At 45.4% G+C, this 26,693-nt stretch overlaps 1 protein-coding gene across 1 annotated transcript in view; it reads right to left on the bottom strand.

The window, feature by feature from the left end:
- Positions 1-26,693, bottom strand: part of LOC135544061 (serine/threonine-protein kinase TAO1-like) — a 65,536-nt gene that overhangs the window by 13,856 nt on the left and 24,987 nt on the right. Inside the window, exons 12-22 of the mRNA XM_064971426.1 lie at positions 26,252-26,419; positions 25,806-26,006; positions 22,986-23,120; positions 22,381-22,617; positions 18,279-18,407; positions 10,553-10,636; positions 6,105-6,224; positions 5,276-5,515; positions 4,958-5,170; positions 4,127-4,309; positions 1-2,530 (exon numbers count right to left, since the gene is read on the bottom strand). The exon at positions 1-2,530 is cut by the window's left edge and continues 13,856 nt beyond it. Of these exons, the coding sequence (XP_064827498.1) occupies positions 2,060-2,530; positions 4,127-4,309; positions 4,958-5,170; positions 5,276-5,515; positions 6,105-6,224; positions 10,553-10,636; positions 18,279-18,407; positions 22,381-22,617; positions 22,986-23,120; positions 25,806-26,006; positions 26,252-26,419 (2,181 nt within the window). The 3' untranslated portion in view covers positions 1-2,059. The remainder of the gene's footprint in view (positions 2,531-4,126; positions 4,310-4,957; positions 5,171-5,275; positions 5,516-6,104; positions 6,225-10,552; positions 10,637-18,278; positions 18,408-22,380; positions 22,618-22,985; positions 23,121-25,805; positions 26,007-26,251; positions 26,420-26,693) is intronic.

The raw sequence follows: 26,693 nt of genomic DNA, 5'->3' as shown, positions 1-26,693 counted from the left end.
TGTGTGTGTGTGTCTAGGTGTGTGTGTGTGTGTCTAGGTGTGTGTGTGTGTGTCTAGGTGTGTGTGTCTAGGTGTGTGTGTGTGTGTGTCTAGGTGTGTGTGTGTGTGTCTAGGTGTGTGTGTGTGTGTCTAGGTGTGTGTGTGTGTGTCTAGGTGTGTGTGTGTGTGTCTAGGTGTGTGTGTGTGTCTCGGTGTGTCCCGGTGTGTGTGTGTGTGTGTGTCTCGGTGTGTGTGTGTGTGTCTAGGTGTGTGTGTGTGTGTCTAGGTGTGTGTGTGTGTGTCTAGGTGTGTGTGTGTGTGTGTCTAGGTGTGTGTGTGTGTGTGTCTAGGTGTGTGTGTGTGTGTGTGTAGGTGTGTGTGTGTGTGTGTGTGTGTGTCTAGGTGTGTGTGTGTGTCTAGGTGTGTGTGTGTGTGTGTGTGTGTCTAGGTGTGTGTGTGTGTGTGTCTAGGTGTGTGTGTGTCTAGGTGTGTGTGTGTGTGTGTGTCTAGGTGTGTGTGTGTGTGTCTAGGTGTGTGTGTGTGTGTGTGTCTAGGTGTGTGTGTGTGTGTGTCTAGGTGTGTGTGTGTGTGTGTCTAGGTGTGTGTGTGTCTAGGTGTGTGTGTGTGTGTGTGTCTAGGTGTGTGTGTGTGTGTGTCTAGGTGTGTGTGTGTGTGTGTGTCTAGGTGTGTGTGTGTGTGTGTCTAGGTGTGTGTGTGTGTCTAGGTGTGTGTGTGTGTCTAGGTGTGACTGTGTGTGTGTCTAGGTGTGACTGTGTGTGTGTCTAGGTGTGTGTGTGTGTGTCTAGGTGTGTGTGTGTGTGTGTCTAGGTGTGTGTGTGTGTCTCGGTGTGTGTGTGTGTCTCGGTGTGTGTGTGTGTCTCGGTGTGTGTGTGTGTGTGTGTGTGTGTGTGTGTGTGTGTGTGTGTGTGTGTCTAGGTGTGTGTGTGTCTAGGTGTGTGTGTGTGTGTCTCTCGGTGTGTGTGTGTCTAGGTGTGTGTGTGTGTCTCTCGGTGTGTGTGTGTCTAGGTGTGTGTGTGTGTCTAGGTGTGTGTGTGTGTCTAGGTGTGTGTGTGTGTCTAGGTGTGTGTGTGTCTAGGTGTGTGTGTGTGTGTCTAGGTGTGTGTGTGTCTAGGTGTGTGTGTGTGTGTCTAGGTGTGTGTGTGTGTGTCTAGGTGTGTGTGTCTAGGTGTGTGTGTCTAGGTGTGTGTGTGTGTGTGTGTGTGTGTGTGTGTGTGTGTGTGTGTGTGTGTGTGTGTGTCCCGGTGTGTGTCTAGGTGTGTGTGTCTCGGTGTGTGTGTGTGTGTCTAGGTGTGTGTGTGTGTGTGTGTGTGTGTGTGTCTAGGTGTGTGTGTGTGTGTGTGTCTAGGTGTGTGTGTGTGTGTGTGTCTAGGTGTGTGTGTGTGTGTCTAGGTGTGTGTGTGTGTGTGTCTAGGTGTGTGTGTGTGTGTGTCTAGGTGTGTGTGTGTCTAGGTGTGTGTGTGTGTGTGTGTCTAGGTGTGTGTGTGTGTGTGTGTCTAGGTGTGTGTGTGTGTGTGTGTCTAGGTGTGTGTGTGTGTGTGTCTAGGTGTGTGTGTGTGTGTGTCTAGGTGTGTGTGTGTGTGTGTCTAGGTGTGTGTGTGTGTGTGTGTCTAGGTGTGTGTGTGTGTGTGTGTCTAGGTGTGTGTGTGTGTGTGTGTCTGGGTGTGTGTGTGTGTGTCTAGGTGTGTGTGTGTGTGTGTCTAGGTGTGTGTGTGTGTGTCTAGGTGTGTGTGTGTGTGTCTAGGTGTGTGTGTGTGTGTGTCTAGGTGTGTGTGTGTGTGTGTGTGTGTCTAGGTGTGTGTGTGTGTGTGTGTGTGTGTCTAGGTGTGTGTGTGTGTGTGTGTCTAGGTGTGTGTGTGTGTGTCTAGGTGTTTGTGTGTGTCTAGGTGTGTGTGTGTGTGTCTAGGTGTTTGTGTGTGTCTAGGTGTGTGTGTGTGTGTGTGTCTAGGTGTGTGTGTGTGTGTCTAGGTGCGTGTGTGTGTCTCTCGGTGTGTGTGTGTGTGTCTCGGTGTGTGTCTAGGTGTGTGTGTGTGTGTGTGTGTGTGTGTCTAGGTGTGTGTGTCTAGGTGTATGACAGGTGTGATCCGTTGGAGATCTGAGAGGTGATGCTGGCGCTCATGCTCATAGCCTGTTCGCTCCGCCCCCCTCCTGATGTCGACGCCCTCCTCATAGCCTGGGGGCTGTTCTTGGCCCCCCCCACCACCCCTCCCACACTCCCCCTCTGACTCCCTCCCCCAGAGGGCTGATGCAGGCTCCAGGGAGGGGGACCCCCAGCGAGCACAGGGTGACCCCACGGCTGCTGGGAGCTGGTCCCCCCCTGGTGGTGGCTGTGACCATGATGAGACAGTCCGGACCCCCCTGGGCTGCCCTGTGTGTCTGAGCCAGAGCCCTGCAGGTTAGACAGGACCATGTTGCTGAAGCCTAGTCTCATGGACTCTGAGTCAAAGGCCTCTATCTCTCTGGCCTGGCGCTCCAACAGGGACCTGATACGCTCCACACGCTCCTTCTGCAGAGACAGCATCTCCTCCTCAATCTGGAGACACAGAGAGAGAGAGATGGGGACAAGAGACCGTCAGAAACACACAGCGATGCCAACACCGACTCTCTCTCTCACACACACACACACACACAGAGAGAGACAGATGGGGACAAGAGACCGTCAGAAACACACAGCGATGCCAACACCGACTCTCTCTCTCACACACACACACAGAGAGAGACAGATGGGGACAAGAGACCGTCAGAAACACACAGCGATGCCAACACCGACTCTCTCTCTCACACACACACACAGAGAGAGACAGATGGGGACAAGAGACCGTCAGAAACACACAGCGATGCCAACACCGACTCTCTCTCTCACACACACACACAGAGAGAGACAGATGGGGACAAGAGACCGTCAGAAACACACAGCGATGCCAACACCGACTCTCTCTCACACACACACACAGAGAGAGACAGATGGGGACAAGAGACCGTCAGAAACACACAGCGATGCCAACACCGACTCTCTCTCACACACACACACAGAGAGAGACAGATGGGGACAAGAGACCGTCAGAAACACACAGCGATGCCAACACCGACTCTCTCTCACACACACACACAGAGAGAGACAGATGGGGACAAGAGACCGTCAGAAACACACAGCGATGCCAACACCGACTCTCTCTCACACACACACAGAGAGAGACAGATGGGGACAAGAGACCGTCAGAAACACACAGCGATGCCAACACCGACTCTCTCTCACACACACACACAGAGAGAGACAGATGGGGACAAGAGACCGTCAGAAACACACAGCGATGCCAACACCGACTCTCTCTCTCACACACACACACAGAGAGAGACAGATGGGGACAAGAGACCGTCAGAAACACACAGCGATGCCAACACCGACTCTCTCTCTCACACACACACAGAGAGAGACAGATGGGGACAAGAGACCGTCAGAAACACACAGCGATGCCAACACCGACTCTCTCTCACACACACACACAGAGAGAGACAGATGGGGACAAGAGACCGTCAGAAACACACAGCGATGCCAACACCGACTCTCTCTCTCACACACACACACAGAGAGAGACAGATGGGGACAAGAGACCGTCAGAAACACACAGCGATGCCAACACCGACTCTCTCTCTCACACACACACAGAGAGAGAGAGATGGGGACAAGAGACCGTCAGAAACACACAGCGATGCCAACACCGACTCTCTCTCTCACACACACACACAGAGAGAGACAGATGGGGACAAGAGACCGTCAGAAACACACAGCGATGCCAACACCGACTCTCTCTCTCACACACACACACACACAGAGAGAGACAGATGGGGACAAGAGACCGTCAGAAACACACAGCAATGCCAACACCGACTCTCTCTCTCACACACACACACACAAACAGAGAGAGACAGATGGGGACAAGAGACCGTCAGAAACACACAGCGATGCCAACACCGACTCTCTCTCTCTCACACACACACACACAAACAGAGAGAGACAGATGGGGACAAGAGACCGTCAGAAACACACAGCGATGCCAACACCGACTCTCTCACACACACACACACACACACACACACACACACACACACACACACACCTCGTCCCTACCTTGTGTTCCAGAAGAGCCCTGCGGAGCGACACTCTCTGCTCCAGATCCTTCCTCTCTCTGTCGTGCTGGGCTTCTGTCTGCATCTTGATCTTACTCTGGTAGGCGTTCAGCAGCTCCAACTCCTGCTGCAGCTGCATCCTCAGCACTTGACACTCCCCTTCCTGGGCCTCGTCCAATCGCAGCTGGGGAGGGAGAAGGGTGGACAGAGGGCATGGGGACAAAACAAAGGTGGAGACTAGTAGTAAATAGATCTAAAATCATTGAATAGTTTTAGCAAAATGCTACAAACTAGGGCAGCACAATATGGGCAAAAAAAAAAATGTACATTTGTTTTTACTTGCAATGTAGATCAAACACTTGGAGGGATAGAAATAGAATGACGAAGCAAAGTGGAAACCAGCATCGTTCTGGTTTGGAACAATCATTTTACCGAACAGAACACCAAGAGAACTGCATCTAACAGCGAGGAGGATAAACAGCGCTGCTTGATTGACAGGGGGCGGGGCTTGGTGTCTGTGGGAAAGCAGTCGCAAGAGGAGTGGGAAAGACAACAAAAACAGTCAACTATAAAAAAATTAAAAAAAATTATATAGCACGCAGCTGAGCAGCATTTAAACAATTCCATGCGATATGGATTGCACATGTCAATATTGAGATTTTGACGTGAATTTGATTAATTATGCTGCCCTACCACAAACAGTAGCCCCTTGGGGTTAGGACTAGGGAGTGAACATATTTTTAGTAAGTCTTCCCGAAAAGTCGATTTTAATTTGCCTGTGTTTGATGCCTGTTTAGAGAGACAACAGTGTGTGCTTGCGTGCGGTACTCACAGCCTGTGTGGACAGCATGTTGTTGATAGAGTGGTCATACTGCTCGGCCAGGATGGCCAGTTTCCTGGTCTGCTCCTCCTTCAGCCTCTTGAGCACCGCCTTGTGGTCGGCCTTGGGAGTGCTCTCCAACAGGTGGTTCCTCAGGGCCTTGTACTGACGTGTCTGGATCTTACACGTGTCCTGGAACTGCTTCTTAATCTGCAGCTCCTTAGACTGGGGGAGGGAGTGGGGGACCGTAAAATAGGTGTGTGTGTGGGGTATGTGTGTGTGTGTGTGTGTGTGTGTGTGTGTGTATGCCAGTGTCTGTGTGTTCCTGACCTTTAAACTCTTGGGCTGTTGTCGGACCTCCATGACGTGTTTGCGTCTCAGCTCTCTCTCCCTCCTCTTGTTGTACTCCAGCTGATTGGTCAGTTCTGTCTGGTGCTGTGTCCTGATAAGCTCCGCCCTCATCTTCTGGATGGTTCCCAGATGTCTGAACTCCAGCTCCTGCATCGACTCGTGATGTCTGAGCAGCATGGCATGCTCCAAGTCCTTCTGGGTCTGACGCTTATTCAACTCCTGAGAGAGGGAGAAGAAGAGAGATTGAATGACAAATAATATAACAATAATTTAGGGTTTCACACTTGTACAGTTGTGTTTTCTACACATGTTTTAAATGGAAATGTATTTTTTTTGCATATCCCAACTCCCAGAGACACCCTCGGGGAGTGGGGTCATGGCCAGGGTCAGCCTGGCGACCCTGGAGCGCAGATTTTTCCCCCTTGGATTCGAACTAGCGACCTTTCGGCGACCTACTGGTCCAACACTAACCATTAGGTTACCTGCCTCCCTATGTGGGGGGGAGAGATGGAGGCAGGAGGAGAGAGGGGTTGAAAGAGATCGAGGACAGGAAGAAAGGAGAGCGTGAATGAAAAGTGGTAAGGGGATGAGGGGAGAGGAGGAGGAGAGAAGGGTTGAAACAGAAATAGAGGAGAGGTAGAGAGGGTGTTAAGAGAGGAGAGGATGAAAGTGAGCATGAAAGATAATGAAAAATAAATGAATTGAGAAAAGAGAGGAATGTTCACACAAGACAGCTCTATGAGTTGAGCGATAACCTGTCATGTCCTTTGGAGGTGAATAGGAAGGATGTGTGTTTGCGTGTGTGTACCTCCCGTGCCAGGTCCTGCTCCACGTTGTGCCTGGCGATGAGTATCCTCCGTTTGAAGCGTCGACACTCCAGCTCCAGGTACTGCCTCTGTCTCCTCAACAGGTTGGCTTCCTCCTCAGCCTGACAAATTACATCACACTTTACTTAATAACAGTGTGGCTCAGTTGGTAATGCATCTTGCAACACCAAGGGTTGTGGATTCGATTCCCGCTCAGGAATGACTAAGTTGCTTTGGATATAAGCGTCTGCTCTGGTATATATTATATAATATCTTATATAGTACATTTTGTACCATAAAAATGCAGTACAAAGTACTTCACATACATCACTTAATAATACAAGAAAAATACCATACATTTATAGACAGATACATGGAGAGTACAATAATAGCAGAAGTCTCGAGGTATTGCTCGCCTGAGGTAGAATACCTCATGATAGTGTGGTATACAGTTTATCTACCAAGAGAGAAATCATCTATATTATTCGTAGCCTTCTATTTACCACCACAAACCAATGGTGGGAAAAGTAACCAATTGTTCTCAAAGATGGTGCCGATAGAGACGGCAGCTCCGCTTCTAGTCCTTAGGAAACTGCAGTATTTTTTGTTGTTCATGTATTATTTCTTAGATTGTTAGCCCAGAAAACCTTAAGTGTTATTACATACAGCCGGGAAAAACTATTGTATATCAGAGAGACGTCAACCAGAACAGCCAGCACTACGACCAGGAATACGACTTTCCCAAAACGGATCCTTTGTCTGCACCTCCCAGGGAATTCAAACTCATTTCAGAGGCCGACTCAAAACAACGCCACCGGAGGAGAGCGTGCCGGAGCGGTCTTCTAGTGAGGCTTCGGGTGTGCACACACCACCCACCACTTCAGAGTATATTACTTGTTAATGTCCAGTCATATTGCTAACAACGTTGATAAAATTAGAGCAAGAGTTGCTTTCCAAAGAGATACCCGGGATTGTAACATACTCTTTCACAGAAACATGGCAAGCTTGGGACATGCTGTCGGAGTCAGTACAGTAAACGGGACTTAAGTGCATCGCGCCGACACAAATAAACATCTCTCCGGTAAGAAGAAGGGCGGGGGTGTATGTCTATGATTAAAAACTCATGGTGTAATTGTATCAACATACAGAAACTCAAGTCCTTTTGTTCACCTGACCTAGAATTCCTCACAATCAAATGCCGACCATATTATCTCCCAAGAGAACTCTCCACCGTTATTGTCAGAGCCGTGTATGTTCCCCCACAAGCGGATACCAAGACGAGGAATTTCATTGGACTTGCAAACTGGAAACCATATATCTGGCGTTTTTTTAACAAAGCTACCTAAATTCTATCAGCATATCGATTGCAGTACATGAGCGAGTAACACGCTCGACCACTGCTACTCTAACTTCCGCGATGCACGCTAACCAAGGTTGCCAGGTGCACGGTGTTTCCTCCGACACATTGGTGCGGCTGGCTTCCGGGTTGGATGCGCGCTGTGTTAAGAAGCTGTGCGGCCTGGTTGGGTTGTGTATCGGAGGACGCATTTCAACCTTCGTCTCTCCCGAGCCCGTACAGGAGTTGTAGCGATGAGACAAGATAGTAAATACTAAAACAATTGGATACCACGAAAATGGGGAGAAAAAGGGGTAAAAAAAAAAAAAAAAAAAAAAAAAAAAAAAACTGATCTGACACTGTTGTTTTTTAACCCATAGGTCCTCTACCTCAATACTCAATGGGAGTGAAGGGAAAGTTTCCGCAAGGAATTCATACAACCATCATAATAATCTGGGAGAGAGAGACAGAGAGACAGGAGAGGAGAGGCTTCCGCGATGCAAAGAAAACCAGCCTCGTCGCAAACATTGACGTCTTGCTTCCAGACAAATTCAACAACTTCTTTGCCCGCTCTGAGGACAATACAGTGCCACCGACGCGGCCCGCTACCAAAGACTGTGGGCTCCCATTCTCCGTGGCCGACGTAAGTAAAACATTTAATGGTGGGCCGCCTCCAGGTGGTGGAGGTAGGAAACAACATCTCCACAGAGTTGGAGACGTGGAGAAGGTGGAAAGTTATAAGTTCCTTTGTGTACATATACACCGACAAACTGAAATGGTACACAGACAGTGTGGTGAAGAAGGCGAAACACCGCCTCTTCAACCTCAGGAGGCTGAAAGAATGTCTTGTCACCTAAAACTCAATAACTTTTACAGGTGCACAATCAAGAGCATCCTGTCGGGCGGTATCACCCCCTGGAACGGCAACTGCATCGCCCACAACTAGTGATACACCGATATGACATTTTTGGCCGACACCAATATTATCTTTGACAAAAAAAAAACAATAGCAATATACATTTTTGCTGCCTTTTAAGCATTCTAGTACAATTAAATAGTTTACACACACACACACACACACACACACACACGCGCAGCTGTCTAAGGCACTGCATCTCAGTGCAAGAGGCGTCACTACAGTCCCTGGTTCGAATACAGGCTGTATCACATCCGGGCGTGAATGCGAGTTGCCATTTTTAGCTAATATCGGCCCAATTCCGATATGTTCACCGATATATCCTGCATATCCCTACCCACAACCGCAGAGCTCTCCAGAGAGTGGTGCGGTCTGCAAAATGCATCCTGACCGCTTGCATCCCCGAACGGTATGGCAACTGCTAAGCATCCGACCATAAGGCGCTACAGAGGGTAGTGTGTATGGCCCAGTACATCACTGGGGACAAGCTTCCTACAATCCAGGACCAAAATACTAGGCAGTGTAAGAGGAAGGCCCAAAAAAATTGTCAAAGACACCAGTCACCCAAGTCATAGACTGTTCTCTTTGCAACCGGAGCGTCAATCCTAGGTCCAAAAGGCTCCCTCTTGGAACTCTAGGGGCAGTATTTCATTTTTGGATAAAAAAAACGTTCCCGTTTTAAACAAGATATTTTGTCACGAAAAGATGTTCGACTAGGCATATAATTGACAGCTTTGGAAAGAAAACACTCAGAACTGATACTACAGGCGAAACCAAGATGAAACTTCAAACAGGAAATGAGCAAAATATTTGAAGCACTGTTTTCCAAAGTCTCCTTATATGGCTGTGAATGCGCCAGGAATGAGCCTACAATTTCTGCCGTTTCCCCAAGGTGTCTGCAGCATTGTGACGTATTTGTAGGCATATCATTGGAAGATTGACCATAAGAGACCACATTTACCAGGTGTCCGCCCGGTGTCCTGCGTCGAAATTGGTGCGCAAACTTCAGCTGCAAGTATTTTTCCATGCGATTGAGAGGAGAAAGCAGACTTCCACGAACAATATATCAATGAAGAGATATGTGAAAAACACCTTGAGGATTGATTCTAAACAACGTTTGCCATGTTTCAGTCGATATTATGGAGTTAATTTGGGAAAAAGTTTGGTGTTGTGGTGACTGAATTTTCGTTTTTTTTTTTTGGTAGCAAAACGTGATGTACAAAACGGAGCGATTTCTCCTACACAAAGCATCTCAGGAAAAACTGAACATTTGCTATCTGAGAGTCTCCTCATTGAAAACATCCGAAGTTCTTCAAAGGTAAATGCTTTTATTTGAATGCTTTTCTGGTTTTTGTGAAAATGTTGCCCGCTAAATGCTATGCTAGCTATCAATACTCTTACACAAATGCTTGTTTTGATATGGTTGAAAAGCATATTTTGAAAATCTGAGATGACAGTGTTGTTAAGAAAAGGCTAAGCTTGAGAGCTAGCATATTTATTTCATTTCATTTGCGATTTTTATGAATAGTTAACGTTGCGTTATGCTAATGAGCTTGAGGCTATAACTGGATACAGGTTTTTTTCGTAGCCAAACGTGAACAAAACGGAGCGATTTGTCCTACACAAATAATATTTTTGGAAAAACTGAACATTTGCTATCGAACTGAGAGTCTCCTCTTGAAAACATCTGAAGTTCTTCAAAGGTAAATGATTTTATTTGAATGCTTTTCTTGTTTTTGTGAAAATGTTGCTGGCTGAATTCTAGGCTTATAGCTATGCTAGCTATCAATACTCTTACACAAATGCTTGTTTAGCTATAGTTCAATAGCATATTTTGAAAATCTGAGATGACAGTGTTGTTAACAAAAGTCTAAGCTTGAGAGCAAATATATTTATTTAATTTCATTTGCAATTTTCATGAATAGTTAACGTTGTGTTATGCTAATGAGCTTGAGGCTATAAATAGGATCCCGGATACGGGATTGCTCGTCGCATGAAGTTAACAGCTTCTACCCCCAAGCCATAAAACTGCTGAACAATTAATCAAATGGCCACCCAGACTGTTTGCATTGACCCTTTTGTTTTTACACTGCTGCTACTCGCTGTTTATTTTCTATGCATAGTCACTTTACCTCTACTTACATCTACAAATTACCTCAACTAACCAGTCATTTGCGTTGATGTAACTTGGGCTGTACCTGGAAGTGCTGGATGTTCTCCTTCTGCTTGGACAGCCACTCCTGCTTCTCCTTCTTAGGGGTTGACTGGTTCTCACTCAACTCCTACAGGACAGAGAGAAGTGAGTGTGTGTATACACCTCTCGTACCAGGTCCTGTTCCACGGTGTGTGTGTGTGTGTGTGTGTGTGTTTGCGTGCGTGCGTTCGCTTTAACCAGGGACCCTCTGAACCCAAAAAACCTAAAAAGCAGTGCTAAATTACAAAATAAAATTCTTACCAAAGTCATTCTGTAATTTGTGTGAACTATCCTTTTAAGTTGATATGAATATAATATATAAATATATTGTATAGTTAAATTAAGGTTATACATTGATATACACTGCTCAAAAAAATAAAGGGAACACTTAAACAACACAATGTCACTCCATGTCAATCACACTTCTGTGAAATCAAACTGTCCACTTAGGAAGCAACACTGATTGACAATAAATTTCACATGCTGTTGGTCAAATGGAATAGACAACAGGTGGAAATTATAGGCCATTGGCAAGACACCCTCAATAAAGGAGTGGTTCTGCAGGTGGTGACCACAGACCACTTCTCAGTTCTTATGCTTCCTGGCTGATGTTTTGGTCACTTTTGAATGCTGGCGGTGCTTTCACTTTAGTGGTAGCATGAGACGGAGTCTACAACCCACACAAGTGGCTCAGGTAGTGCAGCTCATCCAGGATGGCACATCAATGTGAGCTGTGGCAAGAAGGTTTGCTGTGTCTGTCAGCGTAGTGTCCAGAGCATGGAGGCGCTACCAGGAGACAGACCAGTACATCAGGAGATGTGGAGGAGGCCGTAGGAGGGCAACAACCCAGCAGCAGGACTGCTACCTCCGCCTTTGTGCAAGGAGGAGCAGGAGGACCACTGCCAGAGCCCTGCAAAATGACCTCCAGCAGGCCACAAATGTGCATGTGTCTGCTCAAACGGTCAGAAACAGACTCCATGAGGGTGGTATGAGGGCCTGACGTCCACAGGTGGGGATTGTGCTTCCAGCCCAACACCGTGCAGGACGTTTGGCATTTGCCAGAGAACACCAAGATTGGCAAATTCGCCACTGGCACCCTGTGCTCTTCACAGATGAAAGCAGGTTCACACTGAGCACATGTGGCAGACGTGACAGAGTCTGGAGATTCCGTGGAGAATGTTCTGCTGCCTGCAACATCCTCCAGCATGACTGGTTTGGCGGTGGGTCAGTCATGGTGTGGGGTGGCATTTCTTTGGGGGGCCGCACAGCCCTCCATGTGCTCGCCAGAGGTAGCCTGACTGCCATTAGGTACCGAGATGAGATCCTCAGACCCCTTGTGAGACCATATGCTGGTGCGGTTGGCCCTGGGTTCCTCCTAATGCAAGACCATGCTTGACCTCATGTGGCTGGAGTGTGTCAGCAGTTCCTGCAAGAGGAAGGCATTGATGCTATGGACTGGCCCGCCCGTTCCCCAGACCTGAATCCAATTGAGCACATCTGGGACATCATGTCTCGCTCCATCCACCAACGCAACATTGCACCACAGACTGTCCAGGAGTTGGTGGATGCTTTAGTTCAGGTCTGGGAAGAGATCCCTCAGAAGACCATCCGCCACCTCATCAGGAGCATGCCCAGGCATTGTAGGGAGGTCATACAGGCACATGGAGGCCTCACACACTACTGAGCCTCATTTTAACTTGTTTTAAGGACATTACATCAAAGTTGGATCAGCCTGTAGTGTGGTTTTCCACTTTAATTTTGAGTGCGACTCCAAATCCAGGCCTCCATGGGTTGATAAATTTGATTTCCATTGATAATTTGTGTGTGATTTTGTTGTCAGCACATTCAACTATGTAAAGAAAAAAGTATTTAATAAGAATATTTCATTCATCCGGATCTAGGATGTGTTATTTTAGTGTTCCCTTTATTTTTTTGAGCAGTATATATATATATATATATATATACACACACAGTGTCTTGCGAAAGTATTCGCCCCCCTTGAACTCCCTCACGACGCCAGGACAGCGGAGTCAATCACCACCTTCCGGAGACACCTGAAACCCCACCTCTTCAAGGAATACCTAGGATAGGATAAGTAATCCTTCTCACCCCCCCCCTTAAATGATTTAGATGCACTATTGTAAAGTGGCTGTTCCACTGGATGTCAGAAGGTGAATTCACCAATTTGTAAGTCGCTCTGGATAAGAGCGTCTGCTAAATGACTTAAATGTAAATGTAATGTAACTTTGCGACCTTTTGCCACATTTCAGGCTTCAAACATAAAGATATAAAACTGTATTTTTGTGTGAAGAATCAACAAGTGGGACACAATCATGAAGTGGAACGACATTTATTGGATATTTCAAACTTTTTAACAAATCAAAAACTGAAAAATTGGGCATGTAAAATTATTCAGCCCCTTTACTTTCAGTGCAGCAAACTCTCTCCAGAAGTTCAGTGAGGATCTCTGAATTATCCAATGTTGACCTAAATGACTAATGATGATAAATACAATCCACCTGTGTGTAATCAAGTCTCCGTATAAATGCACCTGCACTGTGATAGTCTCAGAGGTCCGTTAAAAGCACAGAGAGCATCATGAAGAACAAGGAACACACCAGGCCGGTCCGAGATACTGTTGTGAAGAAGTTTAAAGCCGGATTTGGATACAAAAAGATTTCCCAAGCTTTAAACATCCCAAGGAGCACTGTGCAAGCGATAATATTGAAATGGAAGGAGTATCAGGCCACTGCAAATCTACCAAGACCTGGCCGTCCCTCTAAACTTTCAGCTCATACAAGGAGAAGACTGATCAGAGATGCAGCCAAGAGGCCCATGATCACTCTGGATGAACTGCAGAGATCTACAGCTGAGGTGGGAAACTCTGTCCATAGGACAACAATCAGTCGTATATTGCACAAATCTGGCCTTTATGGAAGAGTGGCAAGAAGAAAGCCATTTCTTAAAGATATCCACAAAAAGTGTTGTTTAAAGTTTGCCACAAGCCACCTGGGAGACACACCAAACATGTGGAAGAAGGTGCTCTGGTCAGATGAAACCAAAATTGAACTTTTTGGCAACAATGCAAAATGTTATGTTTGGCGTAAAAGCAACACAGCTCATAACCCTGAACACACCATACCCACTGTCAAACATGGTGGTGGCAGCATCATGGTTTGGGCCTGCTTTTCTTCAGCAGGGACAGGGAAGATGGTTAAAATTGATGGGAAGATGGATGGAGCCAAATACAGGACCATTCTGGAAGAAAACCTGATGGAGTCTGCAAAAGACCTGAGACTGGGACGGAGATTTGTCTTCCAACAAGACAATGATCCAAAACATAAAGCAAAATCTACAATGGAATGGTACAAAATAAACATATCCAGGTTTTAGAATGGCCAAGTCAAAGTCCAGACCTGAATCCAATCGAGAATCTGTGGAAAGACCTGAAAACTGCTGTTCACAAATGCTCTCCATCCAACCTCACTGAGCACGAGCTGTTTTGCAAGGAGGAATGGGAAAAATGTTCAGTCTCTCGATGTGCAAAACTGATAGACATACCCCGAGCGACTTACAGCTGTAATCGCAGCAAAAGGTGGCGCTACAAAGTATTAACTTAAGGGGTCTGAATAATTTTGCACACCCAATTTTTCAGTTTTTGATTTGTTAAAAAAGTTTGAAATATCCAATAAATGTCGTTCCACTTCATGATTGTGTCCCACTTGTTGTTGATTCTTCACAAAAAATACAGTTTTATATCTTTATGTTTGAAGCCTGAAATGTGGCAAAAGGTCGCAAAGTTCAAGGGGGCCGAATACTTTCGCAAGGCACTGTATATATAGATGTGCAGTCCTAATGCTCCCAGCCTCAGACTGGTGAAACTCTCCTCAGGAAGAAGATAAAAAGGGGTGGGGTCTAGACAGAAACTAGTTGCAATAAGTTGCCACTTACCAAACCAATCACATATTTACACTGGTAGAGCTCCTAACAGTTTGTGATTCTGATTTGCAACAGGCAGCATATGACACAGGCTACTAAAAGGTTGTCCGGGATGGTGAAAAGGAAATGCCTCTCCTGAGGGAAAACCACATTTCTACTCAGAGCCAATCAATTGCGAGCATTGAATGTCAGCACTCCCATTCAAATCGCAAAATCCAAATAATGAAATTCCTCAGACTTCCAATAGTCAAGACAAGATTTTGGAAGGACGGTCACGCACGACTAGACTTCTCCAAGCTGTAATTTACATATAAGCTCTGGTGATTAAATTTGGCCCGCATCCCTCCAATATAAATGGACCATTACCCAGAGTGCTACTGAAGCCATGGTCCTTCAGAACTACTTCTAGGTCTAGATTGGTTGACGGCAAAGATGGACACTACTTGTCTACCACACAGTAACAGCTACCTAGCTAGCCGTTCCATATCGGCTAAACTCACCCTCCTTTGACCTGGTCTCCGCAGCAACCCCAGCAGCCGGGCAAAGCCCAACTGAGTGATTCGGGTCAGGAGTAACAGTGTTGTAACAGTGTTGCTTCCATCCCTGTTCCTGTCCCTCACTGGGCTCGAACGAGGGGCGCGAAGTAGTGCCTGTCCCTGTTCACCCACGAAGCATCGTTACCTGTGTGTGTGTGTGTGTGTGTGTGTGTGTGTGTTTATTCAGATAGTATTCAGACCCCTTGACTTTTATACTTTGTTTCATTACAGCCTAATTCTAAAATGGATTAAATGTTTGTCTTTTCTTTCATCAATCGACAATCTCACGTAAAATGAGAAAGCAAAAACTGAAATATCACATTTACATAATTATTCAGACCCTATACCTCAGTACTTTGTTGAAGTGCCTTTGACAGCAATTACAGCCTGGAGTCTTCTTGGTTATGTCGCTACAAGCTTGGCACTCCTGTATTTGGGGAGTATCTTCCATTCTTCTCTGCAGATCGTCTCAAGCTCTGTCAGGTTGGATGGGGAGCGACGCTGCACAGCTATTTTCAGTTCTCTCCAGTGATGTTCAATCGGGTTCAAGTCCGTGCTCTGGCTGGGCCACTCAAGGACATTCAGAGACTTGTCCCAAAGCCTCTCCTGCGCTGTCTTGGATGTGTGTTTAGGGTCGTTGTCCTGTCGGAAGGTGAACCTTCGCCCCAGTCAGGTCCTGAGCAATCTGGAGCAGGTTTTCGTCAAGGATCTCTCTATACTTTGCTCCGTTCATCTTTGATCCTGACTAGTCTCCCAGTCCCTGCAGCTAAAAAACATCCCCACAGCATGATGCTGCCACCACCATGCTTCACCGTATGGATGGTGCTAGGTTTCCTCCAGACATGACGCTTGGCATTCAGGCCAAAGAGTTCAATCTTGGTTTCATCAGACCAAAGAATCTTGTTTCTAATGTTTTGAGCCCTTGAAGGTGCCTATTGGCAAACCTCAAGCAGGCTGTCATGTGCCTTTTACCGGAGAGTGGATCCCGTCTGGCCACTCTACCATAAAAGCCTGATTGGTCGAGTGCTGCAGAGATGGTTGTCCTTCTGGAAGGTTCTCCCATCTCCACAGAGGAACTCTGGAGCTCTGTCAGTGACCATCAGGTTCTTGGTCACCTCCCTGACAGCTCAGTTTGGTTGAGCGGCAAGCAAAAGGAAAAGTCATGATGGTAACAAACTTATACCATTTAAGAAAAATAGAAGCCACTGTGATCTTGGGGACCTTCAATGCTGCAGACATTTTTTGGTATCCTTCCCCAGATCTGTGCCTCGACATAATCCTGTCTTGGAGCTCTACGGACAATTCCTTCGAGCTTATGGCTTGGTTTTTGCTTTGACATGCACGGTCAACAACCATATATAGACAGGTGTGTGTCTTTACAAATCATGTCCAATCACTTTAAGCTGTAGAAACATTAAGGATGATCAATGGAAACAGGATGAATCAAGTCACATAGCAAAGGGTCTGAAAACTTACAGTTGAAGTCAGAAGCTTACATACACCTTAGCCAAATACATTTAAACTCAGTTTTCACAATTTGTAACATTTAATCCAAGTAAAAATTCCCTGTCTTAGGTCAGTTAGGATCACCACTTTTATTTTAAGAATGTGAAATGTCAAAATAATACTAGAGAGAAAGATTTATTTAATCTTTTATTTCTTTCATCACATTCCCAGTGGGTCAGAAGTTTACATACACTCAATTAGTATTTGGTAGCATTGCCTTTAAATTGCTTAACTTGGATCAAATGTTTCAGGTAGCCATCCACAAGCTTCCCACAATAAGTTGGGTGAATTTTGGCCCATTCCTCCTGACAGAGCTGGTTTAAATGAGTCAGGTTTGTAGGCCTCCTTGCTCGCACATGCTTTTTCAGTTCTGCTCACACATTTTCTATGGGATTGAGGTCAGGGCTTTGTGATGGCCACTCCAATACCTTGACAATGTTGGCCTTAAGCCATTTTGCCACAACTTTGGAAGTATGCGTGGGGTCATTGTCCATTCGGAAGACCCATTTGCGACCAAGCTTTAACTGATGTCTTGAGATGTTGCTTCAATATATCCAAATAATTTTCCTGCCTCATGATGCCATATATTTTTTGAAGTGCACCAGTCCCTCCTGCAGCAAAGCACCCCCATTACATGATGCTGCCACCCCCGTGCTTCACGGTTGGGATGGTGTTCTTCGGCCTCCCCCTTTTCCCTCCAAACACAATGATGGTCATTATGGCCAAACAGTTCTAATTTTGTTTCATCAGACCAGAGGACATTTCTCCAAAAACCACAATCTTTGTCCCCATGTGCAGTTGCAAACCATAGTCTGAATATTTTATGGCAGGTTTGTAGCAGAGGCTGCTTCCTTGCTGAGCGGCCTTTCAGGTTATGTTGATATAGGACTCGTTTTACTGTGGATATAGATACGTTTGTACCTGTTTCCTCCAGCATCGTCACAAGGTCCTTTGCTGTTGTTCTGGGATTGATTTGCACTTTTTGCACCAAAGTACATTCATCTCTAGGAGACAGAACGTGTCTCCTTCCTGAGCGGTATGATGGCTGCGTGGTCCTATGGTGTTTATACTTGCGTACTATTGTTTGCACAGATGAACGGGGTACCTTCAGGCGTTTGGAAATTGCTCTCAAGGATGAACCAGACTTGTGGAGGTCCACAATTTTTTCTCTTCTGATTTTCTCATGATGTCAAGCAAAGAGACACTGAGTTTGAAGGTAGGCATTGAAATACATCCACAGGTACACCTCCAATTGATTCAAATGATGTCAATTAGCCTATCAGAAGCTTCAAAAGCCATGACATCATTTTCTGGAATTTTCCAAGCGGTTTAAAAGGCACAGTCAACATAGTGTATGTAAACTTCTGACCCACTGGAATTGTGATATAGTGAATTAGAAGTGAAATAATCTGTCTGTAAACAAGTGTTGGAAAAATTACTTGTGTCGTGCACAAAGTAGATGTCCTAAACGACTTGCCAAAACTATAGTTTGTTAACAAAATATTTGTAGAGTGGTTGAAAAACGAGTTAATGACTCCAACCTAAGTGTATGTAAAACTTCCGACTTCAACTGTACGTAAATAAGGTATTTTCTGCAAGCATTTCTAAAAACCTGTTTTCGCTTTGTCATTATGGGGTATTTTGTGTAGATTTGATAGATATGTGGAAAAAGAGAAAGGGTCTGAATACTTTCCGATTGCACTGTGTGTGTGTGTGTGTGTGTGTGTGTGTGTGTGTGTGTGTGTGTACCTCTTTAAGCTGCTCCTTGCGAAGTTTGTACTCTCGTTTCTGAGACTCCAGGAAGCTGCTGAGTTCTTTCTTCTGTTGGACCTGAATGTGCTGCTGGAACTTCTTCTCATCGTTGTTAAATGTCTTTGCCTGCGCGCCCGCACACACACACACACACACACACACACACACAAAAGAGAGAAAACTGCATGAACAGGAGTTGCAATGTATGAAGTTCTCATTGTCCTCTGTGTGGGGAGAGTATAGCAGAGAAGACTGAAGGACCAAATCAGGATTTAGAAATTCAATCAACCAATTTGCAGGCCAGAAAAAGGACAGTCATTTTTAAAATATATAAGTATGGTATATAGGTCCATTACAATATAGATACTGTATATAAGCCAGCAGCATACCACCCTGCATGCCACTGCTGGCTTGCTTCTGAAGCTAAGCAGGGTTGGTTCTGGGCAGTCCCTGGATGGGAGACCAGATGCTGCTGGAAGTGGTGTTGGAGGGCCAGTAGGAGGCACTCTTTCCTCTGGTCTAAAACATATCCCAATGCCTCAGGGCACTGCCCTGTGTAGGGTGTGGTCTTTCAGATGAGACGTTAAATGGGTGTCCTGACTGAGGTCATTAAAGATCCCATGGCACTTACCGTAGGGGTGTTAACCCCAGTGTCCTGGCTAAATTCCCAATCTGGCCCTCAAACCATCATGGTCACCTAATAATCCCCATGTTTATAATTGGCTCATTCATCCCCCTCCTCTCCCCTGTAACTATCACCAGGTTGTTGCTGTAAATGAGAACGTGTTCTCAGTCAACTTACCTGGTGAAAATATAGGTCCATCCCAATATAGACTACCTCATCCCCATTCTCTTTTGCACATCTATCATGTTAATTATTTCACCTCCCTAATCTTCTACATTTGCACACACTGTACATAGAATTTTCTATTGTGTTATACAGTTAACCCTTTGGCAACAAGTCCCCCGTATGGGGAGTGATGGGGTACTATTAAACATGCCACAAAAATAAAAACAAGTCTAGATTCAATAGTTCAATATTAAGATCCATACATACAAGTACAAACATGTTCATAACCGTTTGTGTGTAACTGTGTTGTTTTTGCCGAACTGCATCGCTTTATCTTGGCCAGGTCGCAGTTGTATATGAGAACATTTTCTCAACTGGCCTACCTGGTTAAATAAAGGTGAAATAAAATAAAAAAATAAATATATTTTAAAGGCAAAAGGTGGCTATTTGAAGAATCTCAAATTTAAAATATATTTGGATTTGTTTAACACTTCTTTGGTTTCCATGTGTATTATTTCATAGTTGATATCTTCACTATCAATCTATTACGTAGAAAATAAACTCACCAAAAAGAAACGTCCACTTTTCAGGACGCTGTCTTTCAAAGACGATTCGTAAAAATGCAAATAACTTCACAGATCTTCATTGTAAAAGGGTTAAACACTGTTATGCTTCTTCAATTAACCATAAACAATGAATGAACATGCACCTGTGGAACTGTCGTTAAGACACTAACAGCTTACAGACGGTAGGAAACTCTGAAAAACACCAAAAGAAAGATGCCCAGGGTCTCTGCTCTTCTGCGTGAACGTGCCTTAGGCATGCTACAAGGAAGCACGAGGACTGCAGATGTGGCCAGGGCAATAAATCGCATAAATTGTATGTCTGTACTGTGAGACGCCTAAGACAGTGCTACAGGGAGACAGGACGGACAGCTGATCGTCCTCGCAATGGCAGACCACGCATAACAACACCTGCACAGGATCAGTACATCTGAACATCACACTGCGGGACAGGTACAGGATGGAAACAACAATTGCCCGAGTTACACCAGGAATGCAAAATCCCTCCACCAGTGCTCAGACTGTCCGCAATAGGCTGAGAGAGGCTGGACTGAGGGCTTGTAAGCCTATTTGTAAGGCAGGGCCTCACCAGATATCACCGGCAACAACGTCGCCTATGGGTACAAACCCACCGTCGCTGGACCAGACAGGACTGGCAAAAAGTGCTCTTCACTGACAAGTAGTGGTTTTGTTTCACCGGGGGGATGGTCGGGTTCACGTTTAAGGTCAAAGGAATGAGTGTTACACCGAGGCCTGTACTCTGGAGCGGGATCGAATTTGGAGGAGAAGCCAACATGGTCTGGTGTGGTATGTCACAGCATCATCGGACTGAGCTTGTTGTCATTGCAGGCAATCTCAATGCTGTGCATTACAGGGAAGACATACCTCCTCCCTCATGTGGTACCCTTCCTGCAGGCTCATCCTGACATGACAATGCCACCAGGCTTGTTCTGTGCGTGACTTCCCGCAAGACAGGAATGTCAGTGTTCTGCCATGGCCAATGAAGAGCCTGGATCCCAACCCATTGAGCACGTCTGGGACCTGTTGGATTGGAGGGTGAGGGCCATTGCCCCCAGAAATGTCCGGGAACTTGCAGGTGCCTTGTTGGAAGAATAGGGTAACGTCTCACAGCAATAACTGGTAAATCTGGTGCAGTACATGAGGAGGAGACACACTGCAGTACTTAAAGCAGCTGGTGGCCACACCAGATACTGACTGTTACTTTTGACACCCCCTTTGTTCAGGGACACATTCCAGTCTCAACGTCAACAGTGAAGAGGAGACTCCGGGATGCTGGCCTTCTAGGCAGAGTTCCTCTGTCCAATGTCGGTGTTCCTTTACCCATCTCAATCTTTTCTTTTTATTGGCCAGTCTGAGATATGGCTTTTTCTTTGCAACTCTGCCTAGAAGGCCAGCATCACTGTTGACGTTGAGACTGGTGTTTGCGGGTACTATTTAATGACGCTGCCAGTTGTGGACTTGTGAGGCGTCTGTTTCTCAAACTAGACACTGATGTACTTGTCCTCTTGCTCAGTTGTGCACCGGGGCCTCCCACTCTTTCTATTCTGGTTAGAGCCAGTTTGCGCTGTTCTGTGAAGGGAGTAGTACACAGCGTTGTAGGAGATCTTCAGTTTCTTGGCAATTTATCGCATAGAATAGCCTTCATTTGTCAGAACAAGAATAGACTGACGAGTTTCAGGAAAGTTATTTGTTTCTGGCCATTTTAAGCCTGTAATCGAACCGACAAATGTTGATGCTCCAGATACTCAACCAGTCTAAAGAAAGACAGTTTTATTGCTTCTTTAAATCAGCACAACAGTTTCAGCTGTGCTTATGTAATTGCAAAAGGTTTTTCTAATGATCAATTAGCCTTTAAAAATGATAAACTTGGATTAGCTAACATCTAGTGCCATTGGAACACAGGAGTGATGGTTGCTGATAATGGGCCTCTGTACGCCTATGTAAATAATCCTTTTTTTTTATCTGCCGTTTCCAGCTACAATAGTCATTTACAACATTAACAATGTCTACACTGAATTTCTGATCAATTTGATGTTAGAAAAAAGTTTGCTTTTCTTTAAAAAATTTGATGTTATAAAAAGTTTGCTTTTCTTTAAAAAAAATAAGGACATTTCTAAGTGACCCGAAACTTTTGTACGGCGGTGTATGTGTATCGATCTATCTCTCGGTCTCCGTGTGTGTGTGTGTGTGTGTGTGTATTAATGAAGTATACAGTATAAACCCTGGATTGCGTAAACATATGCATTAAGGTCACTGTAATAAAATATATATAATATAATAATATATCCCATTTAGCAGACGCTTTTGTCCAAAGCGACTTACAAGTCGGCTGGGGCCACTACTTTTACATATGGGTGGTCCCAGCGGGAATCGAACCCACGACGCTTGGCGTTGCAAGCGCCATGCTCTACCGACTGAGCCACACAGGACCTGAAAAAAAATATATAAAATATACTTGGCAAAAAACAAAAGTACACATTGACAAAGGCACTTCTATAGCTTCTAAAATCTGTTTTACAATGATGGGGAGCACAAATATGGCTGGCAATGGCTTCAAAAGTCAGCCATCAAATTCACATCAATCGTGTGCGTCTCTCTGCGCCTGTGTGCGTCTCTCTGCGCCTGTGTGCGTCTCTCTGCGCCTGTGTGCGTCTCTCTGCGCCTGTGTGTGTGTGTGTGTGTGTGTGTGTGTGTGTGTGTGTGTGTGTGTGTCTTATCTCCGTACATCTTTCTCCATAGCAGCCTGGTGTCTCTTGACCAGTTTCTCTATCTCCTGGGCGAAGCTGTTCCTCTGGCTCTCCAGCTCTTTGTCCAGACGGAGCCGGTGCTCGTCCATCTCAGCCTTCAGCTTGTTCTCCAGACCCATCAGATGCTTCTGGTGCTGCCGCCTCATCCTCTTATAGCCAGACATCTGCTCCCTCAGCTCACTGTCCTGCTCGTGCTCCTGCATCTCACGAGTCACCTGGGGGGGAGAGAAAGAGAGAGAAAGGTAGAGAGAAAGAGTTCTGTTAACTTACTGTTGTGATAGTCTCTGCTATAGTGTCACCTGTTGAAGGACTTGAGTGTTTTTTGGAATTTAGAGAAAGAGTTTAAAAAAAAGAGATTAAAATAACAGAATAAAAGAGAGATGTCTCACCAATGAGGCAGTGTGTGTATGTGTGTGTGTGCTCTCACCAGTGAGGCAGTGTGTGTATGTGCTCTCACCAGTGAGGCAGTGTGTGTATGTGCTCTCACCAGTGAGGCAGTATGTGTATGTGCTCTCACCAGTGAGGCAGTGTGTGTATGTGTTCTCACCAGTGAGGCAGTGCGTGTAGGTGTGTGTGTTCTCACCAGTGAGGCAGTGCGTATGGTAGCGAAGTGTTCTCTGTTGCGTTCTCTGTAGTGTTTCCTTGGGGGTTGAGCGGCCGGGGGCTCGGTGGGATGGCCCTGCACCTCTGGGTCACCATGGTTACCCCCCTCTTCCTCCTGGCCAAGGCATTGTCATCATTATCAACATCATGTGTACATGCAGTGTGTGATATATATATATATATATATATATATATATATATATATATATATATATACATAGCAGTGTGTAAAGCGGTGTGTGTAAAGTGGTGTGTGTATGTATGGTATGTATAGCAGTTTATACAATGTGTGGGTCTAATCCTGAATGCTGATTGGTTAAAACCTCATTCCAGCCGGTGTCTATTTGAACAAGTTACCACCAGCTAAATCTATGACATTAAAATGCCTATTTACTCTGTTCCATCGGACTGCTTAATCCACTGTCTCAACAGCCCAGCCAGGCAATTTATAAACTTGATCTCCACTATAAAAAGCATCTGGCCATTATCTCAGATTTCTTTAAGACTAACATTTAGTTTTCAACAGCGGAGATTTATATAAACCTTGCCGTCTGTCTCTCTGACATTTGCAACATGGCTTCACTGCCGAAATTCCATCCTCAGCGGTCCCATAGTAATGAATGTGTTGGGAGTCGGGATTAGATAGACAGGAAGCTTTTCTCAGCCAGACGAAATCATCATTGTTTTTATGGACAAAGAAATGTCAACAGAAAACAGGTAAAACTAAACAAAATGCAGATAGTTAGCAGTCTTCACAGCTTCAGATTTTAGTCATTGTGTTAGCTGTGTTGTTGGCTAGCTCCTCTGAACAACACTGTCCTGACGAGAGAGCACATTTTCTATGCCAGGTGAAATCGCACAACATTAGCACATTGTTATGGATGTCTCCAAATAAATGTCACTAGACAACGGCTTAAAAAAATGCAAATGCAGCTACTTATTCTGGCTGCACTGCTGTTGTTATTCTGGCTGCACTGTTTGACGTGATTAAGCCGTAGTTGGCTAGCTAGCAAGGGATAAGAACGTTATGAACGAACGACTGGGTCACGTCCATAAACACAGAACAAAAAGACTGAACGACTGGGTCTCGTCTCTGGCAGCCAAACCAATAGAACAAACGACCAGCCAGCTTGGGTAGCGAACCTAGATTTGTGTCGGGACTACAGTAATAGTCAGAAGTTTAGACACACCCACTCATTCAAGGGTTTTTCGTTATTTTTACTATTTTCTACATTGTAGAATAATAGTGAAGACATCAAAACTATGAAATAACACATATGGAATCATGTAGTAATCAAAAACATGTGTTAAAGAAATCAAAATATATTTTAGAATCAAGTAGCCATCCTTTGCCTTGATGACAGCTTTGCACACTCTTGGCATACTTTCAACCAGCTTCACCTGGAACACTTTTCAAACAGTCCTGAAGGAGTTCCCACATATGCTGAGCACTTGTTGGCTGCTTTTCCGTCACTCTGCGGTCCAACTCATCCCAAACCATCTCAATTGGATTGAGGTCGGGTGATTGTGGAGGCCAGGTCATCTGATGCAGCACTCTATCACTATCCTTTTTGGTCAAATAGCCATTCCATAGCCTGGAGGTGTGTTTTGGGTCATTGTCCTGTTGAAAAACAAATGATCGTCACACTAAGCACAAACCAGATGGGATGGCGTATCGCTGTAGAATGCTGTGGTAGCCATGCTGGTTAAGTGTGCCTTGAATTCTAAATAAATCACAGACAGTATGATCAGCAAAGCACCCTCACACTTCCTCCTCCATGCTTCACGGTGGGAACCACACATGCAGAGATCATCCGTTCACCTAATCTGCGTCTCACAAAGACACAGAGGTTGGAACCAAAAATGTTTATGTTGAGATGCGTCTGTTACTTGAATTCTCTGAAGCATTCATTTGGGCTGCAATTTCTGAGGCTGGTAACTGTAATGAACTTATCCTCTGCAGCAGAGGTAACTCTGGGTCTTCCTTTCCTGTGGCGTTCCTCATGAGAGCCAGTTTCATCATAGCGCTTGATGGTTTCTGTGACTGTAATTAAAGAAACCTTTAAAGTTCTTGACATTTTCAAGATTGACTGACCTTCATGTCTTAAACTAATGATGGACTGGCGTTTCTCTTTGCTTATTTGAGCTGTTCTTGCCATAATATGTTCTTGGTCATTTACCAAATAGGGCTATCTTCTGTATACGACAGCCCTACCTTGTCACAACACAACTGATTGGCTCAAACACATTAAGAAGGAATGAAATTCCACAGATTAACTTTTAACAAGGCACACCTGTTAATCGAAATGCATTCCAGACGACAACCTCATGAAGCTGGTTGAGAGAATGCCATGAGAGTGTAAAACTGTCATCAAGGCAAAAGGTGGACACTTTGAAGAACCTCATATAAAATATATTTTGATTTGTTTAACACTTTTTGGGTTACTACATGATTCCATTTGTGTTATTTCATAGTTCTGATTTCATCATTATTATTCTACAATGTAGAAAATAGTACAAATAAATAAGAAACATTGAATGAATAGGTGTGTCTAAACATTTGACTGGTACAGTATATCTCACAGAAGCAGGAAATAGTATGAATAAATATATCAAAATAAAGTCAATCATTTGAATATGTTGGTAACCCGATATATAAAAGTGATAATTTCTTCAAAGCCGTTGTTTGGAGTATATATTGGCACGGGGTCGCTTAGTCTCGGGCCCAACACCCATGCCAATATATCCTCCAAAACAGCAGCTTCCCGGCCATCATCACTTCAGTGTGTAGTAGCCCCACCAGTTTGAGGTGTATGACAGAGCTGTTGGACATGACCGTGTGGTCTCCCTCCATCAGGTCCAGTTCACTGCGGTCGTCCTGTGCTGCTTCATTCAGACTGTTGACTGAGCTGCTCTGGGAGCTGATAGACATACTGGGGATGGACTGGTTACTGCCCACACTGTTCACTGTGTCTGTACGACCTGCACCGTGCTCCACCTCCTAGACACACCCAGACAGAGAGAGAGACACCCAGACAGTGAGAGAGAGACAGACAGCAAGAGAGAGAGAGAGAGGGGGAAGGAGACAGACAGCCTCACAAATAGGAAAACAGAGAGTGGTCAGATAGTATGTTCAGTTTCATCCCCTGGCTGCTACCTCTGCTCTGATTGGTACTGAAGATTACATGCAAACTACCCCACACACACACACACACACATCCTCTTCCCCTTCACCATCACACACACCTCGTCTCCATCCTGTGTCTCAGCCTGTGGTCCGTTGTGAGCCTCCTGGAACAGGATCTTCTTCATCTTACGGTACTGCAGGTTGTCCAGCTCCCTGACCGCCTCTTTGGTCCTCAGGATCAGATCCATCAGAACAGAGTCCGGACGCTCCCGTTGGACAAACGCATGCTACAGGGGGAGGAGAGAGAGGCAGGGAGGGAAAGTGTGAAGGAGGGGAAGGACGGGGTCAAGTTCATTTATTAATTCAAGCCTATTCAGTTCACCAGTTGTCATTTACATAGCATTATTTTTAGGGCGTTTTCACACTTCGTGCCTTTCAGACAATTTTAGTGAACTCGGTGCGGTTGAAACTGAGACCTCTCAAAAGAACCCCGAAACGAACCGAACTGAGATCGAGAGGTGGTCGGAGTTCAGTTCGCTTGAATTCTGCGGTGCGGTCTCT

This window comes from Oncorhynchus masou, chromosome 8 (assembly GCF_036934945.1).
Source record: "Oncorhynchus masou masou isolate Uvic2021 chromosome 8, UVic_Omas_1.1, whole genome shotgun sequence".
NCBI classification, from domain to species: Eukaryota; Metazoa; Chordata; class Actinopteri; order Salmoniformes; family Salmonidae; genus Oncorhynchus; species Oncorhynchus masou.
This window is presented reverse-complemented; position numbering and strand designations above follow the sequence as displayed.